At 45.5% G+C, this 21,136-nt stretch overlaps 1 protein-coding gene across 1 annotated transcript in view; it reads left to right on the top strand.

The window, feature by feature from the left end:
- Nucleotides 1-21,136, top strand: part of CPPED1 (calcineurin like phosphoesterase domain containing 1) — a 99,820-nt gene that overhangs the window by 64,587 nt on the left and 14,097 nt on the right. The window contains exon 3 of the mRNA XM_055341329.1: nt 1,076-1,498. Within this exon, the coding sequence (XP_055197304.1) occupies nt 1,076-1,498 (423 nt within the window). The remainder of the gene's footprint in view (nt 1-1,075; nt 1,499-21,136) is intronic.

The following is a 21,136-nucleotide window of genomic DNA, read 5'->3' as shown; positions in this document are numbered from 1 at the left end:
TCTGTTTCTGGCAAGGTGTTTCAGGTGAGTTGCCATCATCCCTCGGGAACCTGGGCTGCTCTTCTCCCTCCTCCTTTTCACCATGTTGAGCATGTTCCTCTGGACCAGCATGGTATAGGAATCCTGTCATGTCCCCCCACCTTGCTTTTCTCAACAATGCTTCATTAGCATCTGAGACAGACCATGTGCATCCATCATTTGCTGGGCCAGTTATCTGACTCCCCAGTTGGGAGGGAAGGATTTGTGTCTCTTTGGCTCACAGCTTGCCCCAGTAACTAAATCAGTGCCTTAGACATAGCCAGTACTCAATATTTTTTGAATAAATTAGCACAGAGGAGCTCAAAAAACAAAGCAAAACAAAGACAACAAAAAACAGGTCTGGAGTTGAAATGGTCTGGAGTTGAAATGGTCATTTCAAATCCCATTCTTTAAAGTTTTAAATACATCATCTCCATGCTGAATAATCTTGTGTGCCTGGGATGAGGGCTAGGACAGGGAGACACGCGAAGACTTTGAGCCCTTGCATTTTTACACACCGGTGGTGGAATATAAAGTACCTCTTCCCCTGTGTGGGCAGGGGATAGTGGGATTTGGTAAAATGCATGTGCCAGTTGACGTGGCCATTTGGATTCTGAGAATTTTTCTCATAGAGGTGCTCACGCAGTGTGCAAGACCACGGATATGGTAAGAATAACTTCAAATAGCAGTTGGTTTCAGACTAGTGTTCAGAGCTGGGTCCACACACGATAGGGGCGCACATTATGACCCATTTTTTATCTGAATAGAAGAAATGAAGCCTCATTAACATTTAATATTAGAATAACTCCGTATCATCACCCAATCTCAATGTTGGGTCAGATGGCCACTTGGGACACTGAATTTCCAGTGCATTCTAAGGGAAGACGGGGCGGACAGAGGTTCCCACCTAACTTACTGACTTGCTTTTAACACACAGCTGCTGTTTGCAGTTTCCACGTGCCAGATTCAGTGTACTTCTAGATTGTGCTCTCTTACCTGATGTTAGTAAACCCATAAATAGCCACAGCCATCTCAGACGTGACCCTTACTCTTGCAGGGATGCCTTGGCGGAAAGAGCAGACAGCAGACCTGCAGAGAGTGCTCACACAGGTGGACAGCGACATCCCACTGGTGCTGGTCAGCGGCAACCACGACGTGGGCAACACCCCCACACCCGAGACTGTGGCAGAGTTCCAGCAGACCTGGGGGGACGACTATTTCAGCTTCTGGGTTGGGGGTGTCCTGTGCCTCGTCCTCAACTCCCAGTTCTGGTATGATGCTTCCCGATGCCCCGCTTTGAAGCAGGCACAGGACCAATGGCTGGATCAGCAGCTGAGCATCGTGGGGCAGCACAAGTGCCAGCATGCCATCGTCTTCCAGCACATCCCATTGTTCCTGCGGAGCATCGATGAGGACGATGACTACTTCAACCTCACCAAGTCCGTGCGGAAGGAGATAGCCAACAAACTTGCTGGAGCAGGTACCTCTGGGGACCCTCATGGCTGGCTAGGAGGGCCATCTAGAGAGAAAGCTTCCAGATCCTTCTGCCTCCCTGCAGCCTAGCAAGGGGGGGAAGAGGATGCGGCTCTGGAGAGAATCAGGTTTTGACCCCAGCTCCACCCCACACTGGCCGTGTGGCTTCACAGCCCTTTCAGTGGCTGTGCACTGCCTAGCCTTTTCACCCTCACTGTGGAGTAGCAGAAGGAGCTATCTCATAGAGGGATTGTGAGGATCAAAGGAGAGAGGGTCTGTAAACCATTACAGTGGCCCTTGGCCTACCAAGTAATGAAACTGTGACAGCTGCTGGCAGCAGAAGACAGGGTCCTGTGGGAGTTATTGGGGGGAAAAGGGGTCTGAGTGTGGCTGTCACAACCCTGGGAGAAGGAGTGATGCCAGGGGCATCTTTTCTCATATTCTTGGGAAGCAGGGACTTGCCCAATGGCAGATGCTTTTTAAGAGCCGGGCTTCCTACCAGGGTTAAATTAATCCTGGCAAGTCCTGGGGCTTCCTCATTAGTTTCCCCAGAATGAGGAGTGAATTCTCCTCTAGAACCAGGGAAGAGAAATGTATTTAGTCTGATTTAACCTGCTGCAAATTATTAGCTAATCACATATTTGACACGTGTGTGCACACACACATACACACATATAACATGAAGCACTCTGATGGCATCCTGGCCTGCACACATCTGTCTCTCCTGGCAGCACCTGTAGTGTTGCTCTCATGAGAAAAGGGTCGTTCTAAGCCAGTTCCCTGTGTGGCCAGAGACTTGGCAGGATTCCAGTTCTGACAACTGTTGTGTCTCTCATTTTGATTTTAATGCCTCCTTTCAGATCTTTCCAGACTGTACTTCATCAAATGCATCTAACATTTAAATACATCCATTTGTTTGTTAGGAGGTAGAGAGAGGGAGGTGGTGTCCTGACCCAGTAGCAAGCATTTGTTTAAAAAAAAAAAAAAAAAAGTCTTGACACTCTTCTTTTCATCTTTGAGCATTAAATGTGTTCGCATTTACTTGTGAAATGTACAATAGGCCCTTCTGTATTTTTGAGACATTTTACAAAAAGCTTGCATAATTGGAGACATTTTCCAACTGTTCCATGGAGATGAAGTTGGAAAACTTCTATTGAGGTCTTTGAAATTTCATGCCATGCTCGAGTTGGTGCAGAAAACCATTTTGATGACAAGGAAATGAAGTGTCAAGATGGCATCAGCACCACCATGGAGACTATTTTGTAACAGAGAATAATACCAGAGAGAACATTTAATGCCAGGGAAATGATTCCTTTCATATCAAATGTTAAATGATGCAAATGCCGTCCCTGTGACTGCTCTTTGTTCTCCTCTCCTGTCAGCCACATTCTTGAGTGGCATGTGGTTCTGGGTTTCCCATCGTAGGAGGAATACATGTGGCCCACAGACACCCCCAGATATTGAGACCTGTAGACACTTAACAGAGAGAGCCCACAGCTCTAATGGGGCAGCCTCGAGGGAAGCCTGCTGCCCGCCCACCAGGAACCCAGTGTTGGATTCAGGATGCGCCAGCCACCTCCCCGCCATCGGGCCCGCAGCCCTGCAAGGAAGGATTTGTCAGCACACCCAGAGCCAGTCTGTGTCTTGGAGGTGGGCTCCCGTTGCCCCAGCTCACAGATGGATATCTCCCCCAGAATGCCAATTGATTGATGTAGAACAAGACTGAATCCCTTCCCTAAGCCCCAGCGGCACAATCTCTTCCCGTAGGCAGAGCAACATGGGAAGCCAAGTTATCAGCAGAAGCTCACTTGCTCAGCATGAGGCAGAGCAGAGGAGCGAGTAGTCTTCTTCCACTCTCAGTGGCGTCAGGCTCCGGAACTCTGACAGAGCCATCTCCAGTAGGGCCTCCTTGCCCAGAATCCACTGGTGGTGCTAGAGCCTTTAATATCTCATCAGACTGTCCACTTCTTGAGGCTACCACCTGGATCATAGCAGCTCCACAAAACCCCTCCTTCTAGGGTCCCTCACCCCCAGGACAAGGCCAGCTCCACCTCTTCCCTATGGTCTCTGCCTCTTCCATTTCACCTGGCTGGCTACCCAACTTTGTTACCTTCTGTATGAGGTGCCCCCAGCCCCACCTGGGTTCTTCCTCAGCTTTCCTCAATCCCTGAGGACTTGTGTGTGCTGACTTGTCTCCACTGTCCACTAGATTCAGTTCCTTGAGTGTGGGGATGCTGCTGCGGTCATCTCTGCATTCAGAATGCCTGGCTCGGGTCTTAGCTCATAATTAGTGCTTGATCAGTATTTGTGGAGTGAGTGAAGGACTGACATGGCCCTTTTATTTGTCCACTGGATGCTGGGTACAGAGTGGACCAGGTTCACACTCTCACGTTGCTCCTGGGCCAAGCTTTTCCCTGGGTGTGTCCCAAGAGCCAAGCATACATCCCACAGCATCCAAGCCCTTCGTTCTTGGGTAAAGTAACTGTGTGCCTCCACCCTGATCCATGTGTTACCTTCCCAGTTCACATAGCAGTCAAATTCTCTCCTCCCATATGGTCCCCCCACTATACCCATCATGCACCTTCACACATGAGAAGGATTCTCTTGGCCCTTGGCCTTAGGATCTTCACCTAAGTCTGCTTAACCAGGCAAAAGCAGAGAGATGGAGCCCTTCCTGCTGTCACCTGTCAGTTTTAGTGGCTTACCAAACCAGGACCTTTGCTTTATGGCCTGTCAGACACAGAACAAACCAAAGGTAACATTGGAAAGAGATCCAGGCCATGTATGGACCCAACTTGTGGCAGGTGACCTGCTTGGTTTGGAAGCATAGTTAGGTAGGCTTTCATGCGGAATGTATGCACTTAGGACTCAATAACGCAGAAGATTGCTCGGGTCGCAGAATGTAATTCTTGGATTCATATGGGAAAGCCAGAAGTTCAAGTGACATTTTGTAAGAATTCATTAACTTAAGGACCATGATAAAATTGGGGTGATGCTGCTGTATAACGCTGCCTCCAGCTTTTCCCCCACAGCAATATTATTCCCTAGTACTGTTCCAGTCTCATTTATCTCCTTGTGTTAAAATGCCAGTACTCAAAAATATGTCAAAAGCTCATCAGAATATCAGGGTAGCTTTTAATTATGATAATTGTGTTGTTATAAAATATCCTTTTAAAGAGCACATCCCTCCTCAAACCACCATGGAGGTAAAACCCAGCTTCCTTCCAGCAAGCTTAATGAATAATTCTGAATCATTGTGTGGGATGAATAAATGATTTAATAACGAGCATCAACAATCATCTCTCATTGTTGCATTAATTTTTCAGATGGGATGAGGTAAATGAGGAGGAGGGGTATTACTGTACAAATGGGCCACTGTGTGTATGGGGACGCATTTTGTGAACTGAAGCCTGAGAGCTTCCCCAGTCAGGTTTCCCTAGAAACGGTAGCATTCTGTATCCACTTGTGAAGCTCAGTGAAAAACCTTCTTTGTGTGCTACAAAGGCGTCAGTGGCCAGTGCACATAAATAGTTATCAGGGCAGGACAGGTGCACAGATGCGAAGCAGTACCTCTTATTATTGATCTTCCTTTGCTCTGCCCAAGGATAATCAGTGTCATCACATCCAGAGGATGTAGAAATTGGTTCTCCCCTTAATTCACCTGATACCTAGTTGAGTTGCAAAGACAGATAGTAGATAATGAAATCGTGGCTGAGCCTGGCCACTGTCTGTCCCTTGTGCCTTTTTCAGCAAAAGGTTCATATGTGACCCAGTTAATATGGATTCCAATTTAAAAACTCAGTCTGAAAAAACAAAACTCTGGCTCTTTCACTGACCCCGTCTCCCTTGATGTCTCCATACCTTTGCCTTTTTCCATTCTCAGCATAGAGATGAGAATGGGTAGTCAGGAGCCCAGAGAGAATTTGGCAATTACAAAAACTTCCAGAAGTTGATCTTTCCTGCAAAAGTTAATGAGTAATTTCACAGAAAGAGTTTCATCTCTATTATCTATGCTTTAAAAAATGGGGAGAAAGAGATCTTAGTCCATGGTTACAGTTTTAGAATTTCAACATTTAAAAGAACAAAAGAGGTCAGTTTTCCAGGATCCATATTATAGGACAAATAAAACATCAGATCCTCCTCTAATGTCTTACTGAGTAACATTGAAATTTTTTGTTCATATCCTGCTTCCTCCAAGAAATGGAGTCCCAGCTTTGTTTGCCTCTGTAAGCCCAGCCCGTCACCAAGACTGTCTTGTAGTAGCCCCATCAATAAATAAATATTGGTTAAGTGGAGTAGAATTAGACTTGATTCACATACTTATCAGAATCATAAGTATTGTCCGTATCACCTCTGGATTGGTGTTTGCCCCTGACTTTTGGATGGGAAATGTATGACTTAGAGCAACCGTTGGTAAACTGTTTCTGCAAAGGGTCCCACAGCAAACATTTTGGGCTGTACTCGCTGTAGACTGCTGAGCTCTGCTTTATAGGTGGGAGCAGACATACATAAGCAAACAGGATGGCTGTGTTCCAGCAAAACTATTTACGGAAGCAGGTGTGGGGTGCAGGCCATATACTTTTCCCAACCTTAGCTTAGAGAACTCTTCCCCTTAGTACATGACACCCTGCCCTCCCTCGAGGCCGTGTCCACACTGTGCATGTATCTAACCCCATCGTGCTTCTGGTGACTGCAGTGTGGCAGCTGCCTCAGGCCCCTCGGTAGGGGGCACACCTGGATGAGGCCCGTTCCTTTGGAGGCCCATGATGTGATGTGGGGGGGGGGGGCAGTGGGAGGTGACATGAAAGCGCTTAAAATCTAATACTTGGGTGTTTATTTTTAACACATTAGAAAAACTATAACAAGCTCTTCAAGTCAGTGAAAAATATTCAGTAAATAAGAGTACAGGTAGCATGGTTATAAGACAGAGCTTGCAGAGGGAGTGCAGGGGTGATGTGTGTGGGTGGGAGGGGTAATGCCATGTCACATCACAGAGCAGCAGGCAGGCTTTGGCTTCAGACAGACCTGGATTCAAATCCTTTGGCACCACGCCCTCAGCCAAGTGGCCTCATATAAGCTACTGAACATCTTTCCACCTTAGTTTTCTCACTTATTAAGTGGGGCCTCTCGTCCCAACCTCATAGGGTTGGTGTGAGAAGCAGATAAAGTGAGGCAAGCCCTGCACAAGGACGTGCGGGGCTTGTGCTCCAGGGAGGGTTGTTCATTGTTAGATGACCCGGTTGTTAGATCGCGAGCTCACAGCCAGCAAATATGTTTTGCACAGGCTCTGGGTTGACCCTGACCTCAGTGCTTCTCACCCTGGGGTGCCGGCAGGAGGGGCAGGATCTTCTCACAAGGGGGGCGTAGGAGCATCTCCAAGCAAAGAGAGGCATGTTCACTAATGTGACTTTGTAAGTTGAGAAAGAAAAGAATTAGCAAGTCTTCATAATACAAACAGGAAGGGAAGGTAGACTGTCTCCTAGCTCCTGAGAGGTGCAGGAAGACAGACTGTGTCTCAGTCTCAAGGAACCTGAGATTTTTCAAGGTGGATGAGGAATGTGTGTTATTTTTAGTTTTATCAAAAGCGAGTACTAGTTTAAAAGAGAGGGAAGTGGTCAACTAGATGGAAGATCTCTGTGGAATCTGGTGATAGATTTTGACTCCTCATTACTTGTTCTTAAGCACATACCATGCCAGTGAACGTGTTGGTAAACACACCTGTGAGTGCATAATTTCATAGGTTTTTCTGAATCTAGCTGATATGTGATCATCCTACGATGAATCTAGTGGTGATCATCCTACGATGTACTCTGTTTAAAGATTCTTTTTTTTAAGATTTTATTTATTTATTCACGAGAGAGAGAAGCAGAGACATAGGCAGAAGGAGAAGCAGGCTCCCTATGGGGAGCCCCATGTGGGACTCGATCCCAGGACCCCGGGATCACACCCTGAGCTGACGGCAGACACTCAGCCACTGAGCCACCCAGGTGCTCCCTGTTTAAAGATTTTATTTATTTATTTATTGAGAGAGAGAGAGAGAGAAGTGAGCGAGCACGCATGCCTGCGGGCAGCAAGAGGGGCAAAGGCAGGAAGAGAGAGAGAGAATCCCAAGCAGACTTCTGCGCTGAGCACGGAGCCCAACACAGAACTCAGTCTAACAACTGTGAGATCATGACCTGAGCCAAAATCAAGAGTCAGACGTCTGCTCAACGACCAAGCCACCCGGGTGCCCCACAATGCCCCTCTGTTTAAAATGCATTTAAAAAAAAATAGTGGTTGGTTTTCTTTAACCAACTCTCATGTGGGACCTCATAAGGCATCCTTTCTTAAGCATCTATAGAATCCAGAGTTTCTGGGGGCCTATCAGCTTGAGGAATTTGACCCTCCTTAATTCATATTTGGTCCTGAATTCATGTTCCCAGGTTGGATCTGTTTTCTGTTTTGATCAGTCCACCATAAAATATCCTACTCTAGTCATTTGACGTCTGTGCTTCATTCACTACAAACCCAGATAAAAGACCAACTGCCGAAGCTGCATCTGGCGGGAAGTGATGGATTACATTTCTCACTTTGGAGGTATCCTTAACAGTTGGGCTCATTAAAGTCAAAATCAAGTCCTGATTGTAAATATTTATAAACCGAGAATCTGGCACGTGTCAGTATGTGCTTTCTGGTTCCCAGAGTTAAGTCAACATTGATTCGTTCGACAAGTAGTATGGGCCCTGGGCTAGGCACTGAGCATAGGCAGGAGCAGCAGACAGAGGTCCCTCCTCTGGTATCATAGATACCAGTCTCAAACTGAAAATCAGAAATCTTGTTGAAAAATCCCATTGCACCATCTCAGAAAGGAGGCACAAGTGCACAGGAAACCATAGTGACTATTTAAGTTTACGAAATCAAAATATTATATCTTCTCTTTGTAGGTCACAGTTTAAAAATAGCAATTAGTGTCACTTCCAAATGAGCGGTGGGATTCCTTTGTAAATTGAAATATCCCTAGCTTAGCTAAACACCCTGACTTACTTCCTATACTAGTTCAAGTATTTTTAGTTACTGGACCTGCTCGCATTTAAAAGGCCTGTGCCCCCACTATGGCCACCAATACACGTGAAAATTTAGAATACTGTTATTTAAAATAAGCTAGAGATCACTTTAGTTTTGTAGTTGCTGGGTTGTGTTTTTTTTTATTTTACTTAACAGAAATGTTTGCATACTGATGATTCCTTTAGAAGTGAAAGAACGGCACCCCTTTGGATCAAGCCTTCTAGCACAGAGATAGCGCTTCATGGGCCCTCGTCATGGCGTTTCATGGGCCCTTGTCATAGCGCTGAGGAGGCCGTGCGCCTATCTGCAGTGCAGGTGAGGAGACCACACAGAGGCTCTCTGGCTTCCCAGTCCATCCTAAATTTAAGTCATAGACACATCAGAGGAAAGGAAAGAACTTCTCTCAGATGTTTCTTTTACATGAGGCGCTGTTCTGTGCACCATGGGAGCCCAGGTGTGGAGCTCCCTGCGGTCACATTGCCCAGGTGGGAGGGGTCATGTCCAGGGCAGGTGGCCATGCCACCTTGCCCATGAGCCTCCAGCTCGGCTGCCCTTCCCCGGGTGGGGCCTCATGATCTGCACTTGTGTCTCCCTCAAGGTTGTAGCCTCACTCCCTCCCAGATGTCACTTCACAGACACCAAACAGAGCAGCTTCTCTCCTGGAGAAGGGAAGCGGCGAACAAGCTTTTTGAGAGCCGTGGCTCATGTTCAGTTTTACCATTACGTATGGCATGTCAGTGGCCATGCGCTTTGTCAGCCTGGGCTGTGCAGGGAATGCTCCAAGACATTGGTGTTCTGTCCATGTCACTGACAGCGGACTGGAGCCCTGGAGGCAGAGTCACTTGTTCAGGTTACAGAGCTGGGAAACTAGCATAGTAATACCTCAGGTTTTCATGAGGATCAGATAAGATAACCCAGTACCATGACACGGGGTCTGGCTCCTGGCAAGTGTTCAGTAAAAACAGTGCTATTAGTATTATCTGTCTTCCTGCCACTGTCATTAATATCCTAAAATTCTGAAAATATTATAAGTGACTTAACCTTAGGTAAATGGATGTGTAAGGAACAGATCTTCTCCTTTCTGCAAGTTCCCACCTCTGACCTGCAGCTGGGTGGTGGAGTATTGCCAGAGGTGAGACCCCAGTCTCTCTGACCATGTTGTTCTGGTCCTCTGCCCACCAGACAGGGTCCTGTGTCCCTGAGACCGCCCCATCGTGTGCCCCCCAGTGGGTGCTCGAAACCACAGGGTCACCGACTTCTCGGCATCAGTTTTACTTCCTAAACCATTTAAAATCAATGAACATTACTGTCATGTAATCACAATGACCACTTATTAAAGATTACAGTACAGTATTATTAGACTAATAAACAGAACAGGTACTATTTCTCTGATTTTACAGACAAAGGAGAGAGAGACACCCAGCTGGGAAGTGGCCAAGCTGGGCTCTCATCCTAGGGCTCTGACCTCTAGCCAAGCTGTTGTCAGGGTAATGAGTAGAATGCACCTCGGGCACAGGTGTTGATTCAAGATGCAGGCTGCCGGGGCTGGACCCCACCTGCTCACCCACTCTGCTGCACCTTCTCCCGGGGCCACCTTGCCAAGGAGGCTTAGAGCCATCATGTCTGAGGGTCTACAGAGTGAGGCTCCAGGGAGTGCACGCAGGGTGAGGAAGGCCCCTCTGGCCTCAGCAAGCAACTTTTTCTTTCAAAGTGAGTTCCTAGCCCATCTTTGAACTTCAGTGTGTGAATTATGCCTCCTGATAATGTTGGAAACAGGGAGGGAAGAATCTGTACCATCCTGTAGACTCTGGCTGGCTTCCTTGGGGTATGAGTCAAGGGTGGCTGTTAGTTGAGGATAATGGTGAAACTTAAAACAGGGACTGCAGCTCTTAGAGAAGAGTGATGAAATAAAAATAAAGGTTGGCTTGGGGTGTCTGGGTCTGACGGTTGGGTGTCCAACTCTGGATTTCAGCTCAGGTCATGATCTCAGGGTCATGGAATTGAGCCCCACATCGGCCCCAAGCTGGGCGTAGAACCTACTTGAGATTCTCTCTCTTTCTCCCTCTGCCCCTTTTCTCCCCCCCCCACCAATAAATAAATCTTTATATATATAAAAAAAAAGCTGTTGTGAACTTCTTTGGGCACAAACAGGTATGAATCATAAACTAAAAATGCTCACACATTTTTTTATTATAAAACGCATGCCTGAAGTTGGTCTTAGTAAAGCCAGCTGTAACCTCCCGGCATGTTTTGCTGAAGAGGTTCATTGTTCTGATTGGAAGCTTACTGGAGCTCTTGACACTGGGGTTGGGTGCTTTGCCTGATGTCACATTCATCTTTATGTGTTGAACCCTTAGTGCTCACATTCTCTGCCTGCAGGAAGTGTATATAGTAAGCCTCAGTCCTACCATCAAGAAGCTCAGTTTAGGAGGAAAAGCTAGAGAATGAACCAGAGAATTATAGTCAACATAGATGTCTTAGAGGGGACTTCATAACACGTTAGATGTCTGTTTCTGTTATTTAGATTCCTCTCTCCAGTAAGTCACATTTGAAACTGTGCCAGTACTTTGCTTGCTACCTGTTTGATAGGAGCGTGGTTTCCCATAAGAACGTGAGAATTGCGTCATACCTGTTGCCGTGGATAGTCTTCATGTCAGGGACATTTCCTCCCTTCTTCCTGTGTCCTTTTCTTTTTCTTCTTCCTTTTCATTCATAACCACCTTTATATGACGGCTGCATCTTCATGAAATCACCCGTCAGACATTTGCTTTGATGGGGGCACCCATTCAATTCAATAGATTGGGCTCTCGGCCAAGCCCATATATCATGACAGAGACTGCTTTCAAGGGAAAGAAGCCTCTTTTTTTGTATAAATGATCCATCAATACACAGAAGCACTGTGATCAGTGTCCCCATTTCCTGTCTTCTGATCAAGGTGAAGGAACAGCTGTCTTAACCTTGTCGAGGTCGCAGACCCCCTGGCCAAAGCTCTACCTGTCCTTAAAGGTAAAAGCTGGGCGCTTCTGGTATAGCAGGTGGCAGTCAAAGGGGACTTGGGCTACAATTGCATAAAAACCATATAACTAAAATTTTTTTTATTCTTAAAACCCATGAAAGCAGATCTTACAAGATGTTAATATCTGTTATCTGTGGATGGTTGGAATGTAAATGTTAACATTTTTTGTACTCATCTGAATCTTTTAAGTTTTTCCAAAAAATGAAAAAATAACAAAAAGAATTCCCTACAGTGATACTAGATCAGGGTTGGCAGACTGTTTTTCTGTAAATGTCCAAATAGTACATATTTTAGGCTTTGTGGGCCAAGAGGCAAAATTAAAGGTACTGCATAGGTGCTTCTATAAACCTACCTATGGCTATTTAAAAAGCTAAGAAACATTCTTAACTCACACACCTTATAAGAAAACAGTGGGCTATATAGATAGCTTCCCAGCCCCTGGTCCAGATACTTAAGATCAATCACCACTGACACTTATATATGAGGATAATAGTTATAGAGCCATCAGTTCATTTCAAAAAAATATGCCACTTACCGTTTTCCTCATTTAATATTAAATATGAAAAAGCTTAAATTCTAAGGGAGGAGATTTCCCTTTTTGTTTTTCATTGACTGTATTTTTGGGTCTTGTAATGACATACTCTGCCTCCAACGTGTGTTGTCTGTTTCTCACTTCCAAATTGCCTCCTGAGTTGTCATACAGGCATGGCCTGAGGTGACTGAGCCAACCTGGCCCCCTGTGTGTGCCTTTACAGTGCCTTGGGTCCACGCCTCGGTCACACTGAGTGCGTGTTGCTTGGGAAAGCAATTTCACGAGCCGGAAAAGGGATGTCGAGAAGGTCACCCTATCGAGGGACCATCGTGGGTCCTGTTGGAGAACAAGTGAAGTCCATTATTTCGTAAGAGCTTCTAAAAGCCAATTTATGCAGTGTTTAAAAGTTTATTGGTCACCCCAAAAGGAGAGTCACTGTTCTAAAAAGTGTAAGGTAGTATTAGTTCCTCTTGGCTGTACCAGGAAACTCCAACTCGCCCAATGCACAGAATAAGGAAGTTTATCATCCTGTGTAATAGAAGAGTAGGCATGGTTCAGGCTCTCAGTCAGGCCGACTCGGAAATCAGGATCTTGCTGTGATGCTGCTCGTTGCCCCTACCTGCCACTCCATGTGGACCTTCTCAGATGGCTGCCGGAGTTCTGGACTTGATGTTCAGAACGGACAGTGGGCTTTTTAAAAAGAAACGAAACCTTTCTCAGGATCCCAGCAGATATATCCTCCCGCAGCTCCATACCCAGTCCTGGGCCACAGGCCTCATCCTGGCCTATAATGCAGGTGGCCATAAGAGGAGAGTTGCCACGGGTACCTCAATCCTGGCTCTGGGGATGGAGCCCTTGACCTCCCAGAGCCAGGCATTTCCCAGAACAGAATTGGGAATTTTTTTCAGCAAAGACAAAAATGAAGAGCATGGGATTGGAAGGCAGCCAGCATTGTCTACTGGGGCCAGGAAGAAAGAACCCACGTTCACACCTTATTTCAGAAACAGTGCCAAAAGGCATTGTGTTCCGTGGTGTACTGAGCCTGTGCTGGGGGGTTAGATACATCATCTCTGAAACAGCAACTCCATGATGGATCTATCATCGTCTCCTTTTTGAAATCAAAGAAACAACATTCAAGGAGGTGAAGTAGCGCCTCATGTGGCATTTAATTAACAGACAAGGTTCAGAATCAGTGCTCATTTCTCTGTGTCTCCCACCCTCGTGTTAGTAATATAATCAGGCTTTCCCTGACAAGGAACATGGTGATTCTTTTGTAGTGTCAGAAAATACTGGAACCCTACTTTTCCTTGGATAATATTGACAAAATGGAGAGATCGGAGTTTCTCTTCCCTAGCACCTACTAACACAGAGCTTACAAGTTACTTCAAATTTCATATACTTATTCACCATCCATCTATCCCTTTGTCTGTCCATCCATCTGCCGGCAGTCATTTATGGAGCAGCAGCTCTATTCTCTTCATTCTGAGGATGGATATCCAGTTCAATAGATTTGCTCTTGGTCCTCACAGACCAGTAGGGGACACCAAGGTGGAAAGCAAGAAACAGCAGAACAAAAGCAGAGGAATGTGGAAGAATCAGGAGGAAGGGGCACCTGATGGCTCAGCGGTTGAGCCCCTGCCTTTGGCTCAGGGCGTGATCCCAGGGTCCTGGATTCGAGTCCCACATGGGGCTCCCTGTGTGGAGCCTGCTTCTCCCTCTGCCTATGTCTCTGCCTCTCTCTGTCTCTCTCATGAATAAATAACTAAAATCTTAAAAAAAAAAAAAAAAAAGAATCAAGAGAAAGGATAATCAGCTTGGTTCAGCTGGGCCAGGGATGATTTCTTCAGGCGAGGAGCAGGCAGGGTCTTGAAGGATAAATAAGAGTGCACCAGGTGGATGTGGACAGGAAGAGGGCATTCAAGACCCTGGGCAGAGTATGAGCTGAGGCCAGAGCCACAGACAGCCCAGTCTGTGTCAGAGCTGGCCTTGAACCATTCATGAGAAGAACAGGACTCGGGTCACTTTATGGCAGGGAACAGGAGCCAGATCTTAGGCATTAAAGAAGCATGAGAAGGTTTTTCTGCCAATCAAAGTATGCATTTTAGAAAGAACAACCTTGCTCAGTCTGCCCAGGATGCATTTTGTCTTTCCCTACCAGATTTCGTGCAGGATGTCAGTGAGAGGCTGAAAACCCTACTTTCCAGACCCCCTTACCCCTGGTGTGGCCACTTGTCCCAGTCCTGGAATTCAGCAAGCGGGCCTTCCTGGAAAGCTTTCTGTTGGCCCTTTTCTCTTCTTGGAACCTGGACACAGTGCCCGGAAGCCCTGCAGCCATCTTGCAGTCTTGAGGACAAAGCCACAAGCTGAGGATGGCAGAGCAGAAAAACAAAAGGAACCAGCATTCTTAGTGAAATCCTTGAGCAAAACCGTACCCACCCTGACCACCCACCTCCTTTCTTTATATGGGGTGGATAAACACATGGTAGATAAATACAGATGCGGCTTTTACTTATTTAAGCCACTGATAGCTGACTGTCGTCCTGACACATCTGGGGGCAGAAAGGAGAGGCATCCGGGAAGGCAGGCAGTCTCAAAGACTGTCCTGAGGGTAGAGAGCTGCGAAGGCTGTGAGCAGGCCCTAGCCAGAAACAGTAGGCGTACGGCCTGCATCCCTGGAGCAGGTGACTGTGCGTGCTGGCCCGGGGAAGCCCATAAGAGGAGCAGGCACTGGGGAGTGAAAGAAGTGCGTGAGTCACGTCTGCTGGCAGGGAGATGGCTGGGAAGTGGCTTGGAGTCGTCAGCGAGTGGGGTGGCCGAGGTCAGAGAGGCAGTGCTCACCCCGGGGGACGACAAGGGTGTGGACAGAGCCCAGGGAAGACCACCGTCAAGGGACTCTTGGAAAAGGACACTCATTCAGCACATGCCGCGCTCCAATCTACCCTCTTGTCATCAGTCTTTTCCAGTTATCGAAATGGAGGCCGACTTTTCTAAGGTCCTGATGTTTCAGCGGCTGCAGCTCTGCTCCTCGACCTCCCTGGCTCAAGTCCAAGCTGGAGTGCTATCTCCCCAGCACATTTCATCCTTGACACCCTGCAAAACATCTCCTTCCCGCAGCGTCTTGCCACCTCTGTCTGCCTCCCTCGAGTATTTTTGGACGGATTTCCAGTTTGATGCATGAACATGCCGTCAGTCAAAATAATCTTTTTAATGAGCCTCTTGTCCTGACAGCTGTGTTTAAGATAGGGCATGGAAGCCGGGTAACGGAAATCTAGAAAATTGTCCGTTCTGGATTGAAACCCTAATGTGTGCCCCGCACTGCATCTCACACACAAGCCCGCCATCTTCTTTTAAAAATAAAGAGGAAATTATGAATAGTGAAAAAAGATGTAATTTGTGCAAAAGAAAAAAAAGATCTTCAGATACTCAGAGAAGGATGAGAGGAAGGTGTAGTTATTGAAGGCTCCCTGAATACCACATGTGGCTTCCTGCCGTGCAACCTTGGGCATGGCTCTGAGTGTCACTTGATCTTCCAAGTGACCCTGGGAGGTGGGGGTGGGGGGGGTGGCCAATATTAGCCCTGCCTTCCACAAGGGGGAACTGAGGCTCAGGGAGGTTGATGGAGATGCTACACTCACACAGCTTGGTTGTAGCAGACTGAGGTTCAGGCCCGCATTCTCCTGACCCCTATGAGTAAAATGCAGCCCTCCTCTTGCATATTCCACACAGGTTTTGAATTTCTCTGTCATCAGGAAGGGGAAAAATTGAATTAAAATGTTGAGCATAGCCTCCCCTGTAAATAACTACGAAGTGAGTTTGAATTTTGTAGAAGACTAATTAATTCTCGAGTCCAGAGTGGGAAGTGGGGCTCTGGTGCAGCCTATACTCCCCGAGCTTTGGATGTGAAGGCAGCCAGGCACTGGCAGGCCTCGGAAAGGAATGATTTCCCAGCAGTGCTGCTCTGTGCCCTGGATCGTAAAAGCTCACGTGCTCCCAAAGGCAGGGGACGCTCGTGTCCTATTTAAGTGTAAGTAGGTCCAGTGGGTAGAAGTGGAAACATCATTTTATAAACAGGACCTGAGCCCCTCTCCACCCCTCTGGGTGTTGGTGTGAGGACTCCGACCATCAGCTCTTTCCCTATCTGCTTTTTGGGGCTTTTGTGGCAGAACCACTTCTAACCTGATTAAGCTGGAAATGCACAGCCTTTGGTACTCACTGGACCACTTCTGTGCCATCAAGAGTTATAGTTTCACACACACCCCCCCCACCACCTTCTTGTGGTTTCAATTAAGAGGAGCCTGGAACAGGGAATAATATAATTTTTGTTGATTATTACTGAGTTGAGGCAAGAAAAGTTTAATTTCTTGAGAGGAGGAAATTAAAAAAAAAAAAAAGCTCTTGTGGTTTTAGAGTATGAATGAATTGACCTTGGGTGAAGGTCATAGGTCATTTCAGCTACTGGGCCATTAACTGCTACCCAATCAAAGAAAGAAAAAGTTAAGAATCCCAAGAGGAGGCTGTGTCCTTAAGACAAGCCAGATGTTGCATGTTATGTAAATCAGACATCTGGGCAAATGCCTGAGGTAACCAGATGTTTGTGAGTTCCCTAGTGCCCACAGGAGAAGGAGAGGCACGACCCCAGGCCCCAGCAATGGCCCAGCCCAGGAACGCCTGGTGACACGGTAATGAAGTTATCACCAGCCATCTGTGGCTGCTCACCCCCCATCAGCAGGCTGGGTCCCAGCTCCTGGAGGAGATGATACAGCCTTCCCCTGAGGTCAGATTGTGCAGAGGCAGGGCCTTTCAGCTTAGGTGGTCCATACACTGGGAGTCTTTCCTTTTGCTAATAATCCTACAGCAAACAGGTACAGATGGGCTCCTCCCCTGAGACCCACCAGAATGATGGCTACAAGACTCCTCCCTCCCAGGAGTGGTTTGCTCCAGGTCCCCAGGGCTCCCTGAGAAGCTATGCTAACTCTTGAGTTTCTGCATGTGCCTGAGCAGTCTGCAGAGCTGAAAGGAGCTGAACCCCACCTGGCCTCCCAGTCTAGAATGATCATCTAACAGCCTAGATGTTTATGTACTAGAAATACAGTTTTCAGGATTTTATAGAGTAGGTCTGAGATAGAGCTGTATATCTTGGGTGGTACAGTTGAAAGATAGACTATTGAGTGAATAAAGGCAAGTTGCATATCTATAGATAGCGTATCCCATTTTTGTGAAGTTGTGTCTATTTGTATAAACGTGTATTGCTGTAGATCTATATCTAATACCTGTATTACCAGTATAGACATTTAAATTATGTGGGAAGAGAAAGTCAAAGAGATTTTCCTGCCCCTCCTTTTTTTTCATGCTCTATATTTTTACAACATTTGATTTTTATTTTAGCAAGTATGTATTGCTTTTTTTCTTCTTTTTATTCAGAAATATTTTAAAGCTTACAGAAAAGTTGCAAGTAAAAAGAACACCTATATTCCTTTCACCCAGATTTATCTAGCATTTTTACCCCCAGTTTCTTTATTTTTATTTGTGAGAGATATTGCAAATATATATATATATTATATATATTATTCTGATCTATTTGAGGGTAAGCTGTATGCATCATATGTATTTGTTTTATTACCCCCTCTTACACAAAAAGAAGGCTGCTGTATATGCTTTTTGCACTTTATTCACATAATTTTTCTTGGTTGTCATTCCATATCAGTTCATGGAGATCTTCCTAACTCTTCCTTACAGCTGCACAGCGTGTGTACCAAAGCTTATTCAACTGCTCTCCTCTCCTAAGGCACGCATTATTTTTGAAGGCAGAAACACAATAAAGATAAATAGTAGAAGGGAAATTTTAAAACCACTGAAGAGAGCAAGCTGAAGCTCTTAATAGAAAGTCTTTGTTATTTGTAAAGTGGGTGGGGCTGTCGGAGAAATTAGGGGGCCAGGAGAGGAACCCTTGGGCAGAGAGAGTAATAGAGGCATCAGAAGGTCTAGCTGACCTCCTATACGTCAGTGTCCTAGGTCAGTGTCCAGTGTCCTAGGTCAGTGTCCAAGCAGAGCCTGAGGTTGGCAGACATGTGAGGGAGGCTCCCTGAAGCAGGGAAGTGAGGACCCAGGACAGGGCAAGGAGCAAAGTCAGCAAGGGTGTGTGCTCAGGATTTCAACCTGATCCAGCCAGAGCTCCAGAGCAGGAATCACACCACTACAGAGATGGATGCTCCCCCTCCTCCCAGCTTGAGGCAGGGGGACCATGTCCCCCAGCTCCCACATACAGTAATCCTTTATAGGGATGGAGAAAAATGTAAAATAATACACACAGTGAGGCTTGTTTACACTGCCTGGCCCATAGCAGGTCTTCAAAAAATAATAGCTATGACTGTTATGGTCATATTCCCTGTCTTTCTCTCCCCCACCACACCATAAGAGCTTTATTGACATGCCATACCATCAGCATACCATACAATTCACATATTAAATTGTACAATTCAGCAGTTTCAATTTATTCAGAGTTGTGCATTCACCACTACAATGAATTGTAGAACAGTTGCAGGACCCTATAAAGAAACCCTGCACCCTTCTGCAGCCACTCCCCTTTCCTCCATCTCTGCCCTAGAAATCTACTTTCTCTCACCACAGATGTGTCCGTCTATTCTGAATATTTCATATAAAAGGAGTCCCATGCCACATGGTCTGGGGGCTGGCCTTTTGTACTCTCATATCAGTCATTCATTGGCTGTGCCCCCCACCACAGCTTTGGTTCAGTCATTCAGGTCTCAGGAAGGGCCGCTGTGAGCAGTTAGCAGCCAACCCTCCTGGCACCAGCTGGACACACCAGCCTGGGAAGGGGCCTGGTAGGGACACTGACAGGATCTGCCAGAGTAAATCGTGTGAAAGGACTTAGTTAAGAGTAAGAGGACAGGAATTATCCAGCATGATAAAAACCAGGGAGGATAGCAGTTACTCAAAATATCTTGATAAATGTGTGTTGGACAGTCTCCCTTTTAGTCTTTGAAAGGCTCTGCCTCATAAGATCCCCAAGGAATGAAATCTCAGTGACCAAACTCACATCCTTGGTGGGAATTTAAGTTGCTTTCTTTCCTTATGGATCATTTGACAGTCATGTCAAAAGTCTAAGCTGTGGGAATATGGAAGACTAAATTTTCCCCCTGAGATCAGGAATAAGGAAAGCTTGCCTATTTTCACCATTCCTATGTAACAGCATATTGGAGGTTCCAGTCATTACAAAGAGCAGGGAAAAGCATAACAATCAGAAAAGAAGAAATAAAACTGTCCCTGTTTGCAGATGATATGATTATTTAGAGAATCCCTGGAATCTACAAAACAATTACTAGAATAAATGAATTTAGCAAGATCTCAGGGTATGAGGTTAATAGACACAAATGAAGTGTATTTTTACATACCACCAGCAAACACTTGTCAAATGAAATTACAAAAATACTTCAATTTGCAATAGCAGCAAAAAACATAAAATACCCAGGAATAACAAAGGACATGTAAGACCTCTGCCCTTTGTTGACATTAATTAAAGAAGACTTAAGTAAATAGAAAGATAGACCATGTTCATGGATTGGAAGACTGTTGTTAATAGGAGAGTTTCCCCAAATTGATCTCTAGATTCAACATAATACCAATAAAAATTCCTGAAGGTTAAGGTAGAATCTGCAAGCTGATTCTAAAATTCCTGTGGAATAGCCAAACTATGGAAGGAGCCTCAGTGCCCATCGAAAGATGAATGGATAAAGAAGATGTGGTTTATGTATACAATGGAATATTACTCAGCCATTAGAAACGACAAATACCCACCATTTGCTTCAACGTGGATGGAACTGGAGGGTATTATGCTGAGTGAAGTAAGTCAATCGGAGAAGGACAAACAGTGTATGTTCTCATTCATTTGGGGAATATGAATAATAATGAAAGGGAATATAAGGGAAGGGAGAGGAAATGTGTGGGAAATATCAGAAAGGGAGACAGAACATAAAGACTTCTAACTCTGGGAAATGAACTAGGGGTGGTGGAGGGGGAGGAGGGCGGGGGGTGGGGGTGAATGGGTGACGGGCACTGAAGGGGACACTTGTCAGGATGAGCACTGGGTGTTATTCTGTATGTTGGTAAATTGAACACCAATAAAAATTAATTTATTAAAAAAAATAAAATAAAATAAAAAATAAAATTCCTGTGGAAATGCAAGTTACCTATAGTAGCAAAATGATTTTGGAAAAAAAGAACAACGTTGAAAGACCTACCCTATGTGATCTCAAGACAAACCGTAAACCCATGGATCAAAGCTGGCAGTTGGTATTAAAAGATAAACAGATTAATGGAACAGAAAAGTGAGTTTAGAAATAAACCCAAACATATATATGGTTCATCACTTTTCATCAAGTGTGCTAAGGCAGTTCTGGAAATAATCACAGGGTCCATCAGAAGTTGAATGGTAAACAAATTATAGGACATGAAATATTACAATGAAATATTACTTGGCAATAAAAAGGATGAACTCTTGCCACATACAGTAGTATGGAGGAGTCTTTCAAAATCATGCCTTCATGATTCTTTTCATGAAATATATCAAAGTTTTCAAAATCAGGCTATGTGAAAGAAGCCAGACCAAAAAAGAGTGTGTATTAAATGATCCCATTATATAAAATCCATATCAATCTATAGAAACAGAAAGCAAGTCGGACATTGACTGGGCCAGGCTGGAGGGAAGGAGTGACTCCAAAGGAGCACAAGGCAACTTTTGGGAGTGGTGGATATGTTCATGATCTTGATCTTGGTGATGATTTCCATGAGTGTACGTGTGTTAAAACTGATCAAGTATATGAGGTTTATGGTTCTTCAATGATAACTTGAACGCTGTGCCAAAAAAGTGGAGGTATTCTTTGACCTAGCGGTTCAACTTCCTTGTAAACTTTGGAAACTGTTGATCCTAGGGCTACTTTTTTATTTTATTTTATTTTATTTTATTTTATTTATTTTATTTTATTTTATTTTTTGGTCTCTTTCTATATGTGGTGTAGTTATTTTCGCTCTGCCGA

This window comes from Nyctereutes procyonoides, unplaced genomic scaffold (assembly GCF_905146905.1).
Source record: "Nyctereutes procyonoides isolate TBG_1078 unplaced genomic scaffold, NYPRO_anot_genome, whole genome shotgun sequence".
Classification (NCBI taxonomy): Eukaryota; Metazoa; Chordata; class Mammalia; order Carnivora; family Canidae; genus Nyctereutes; species Nyctereutes procyonoides.
This window is presented reverse-complemented; position numbering and strand designations above follow the sequence as displayed.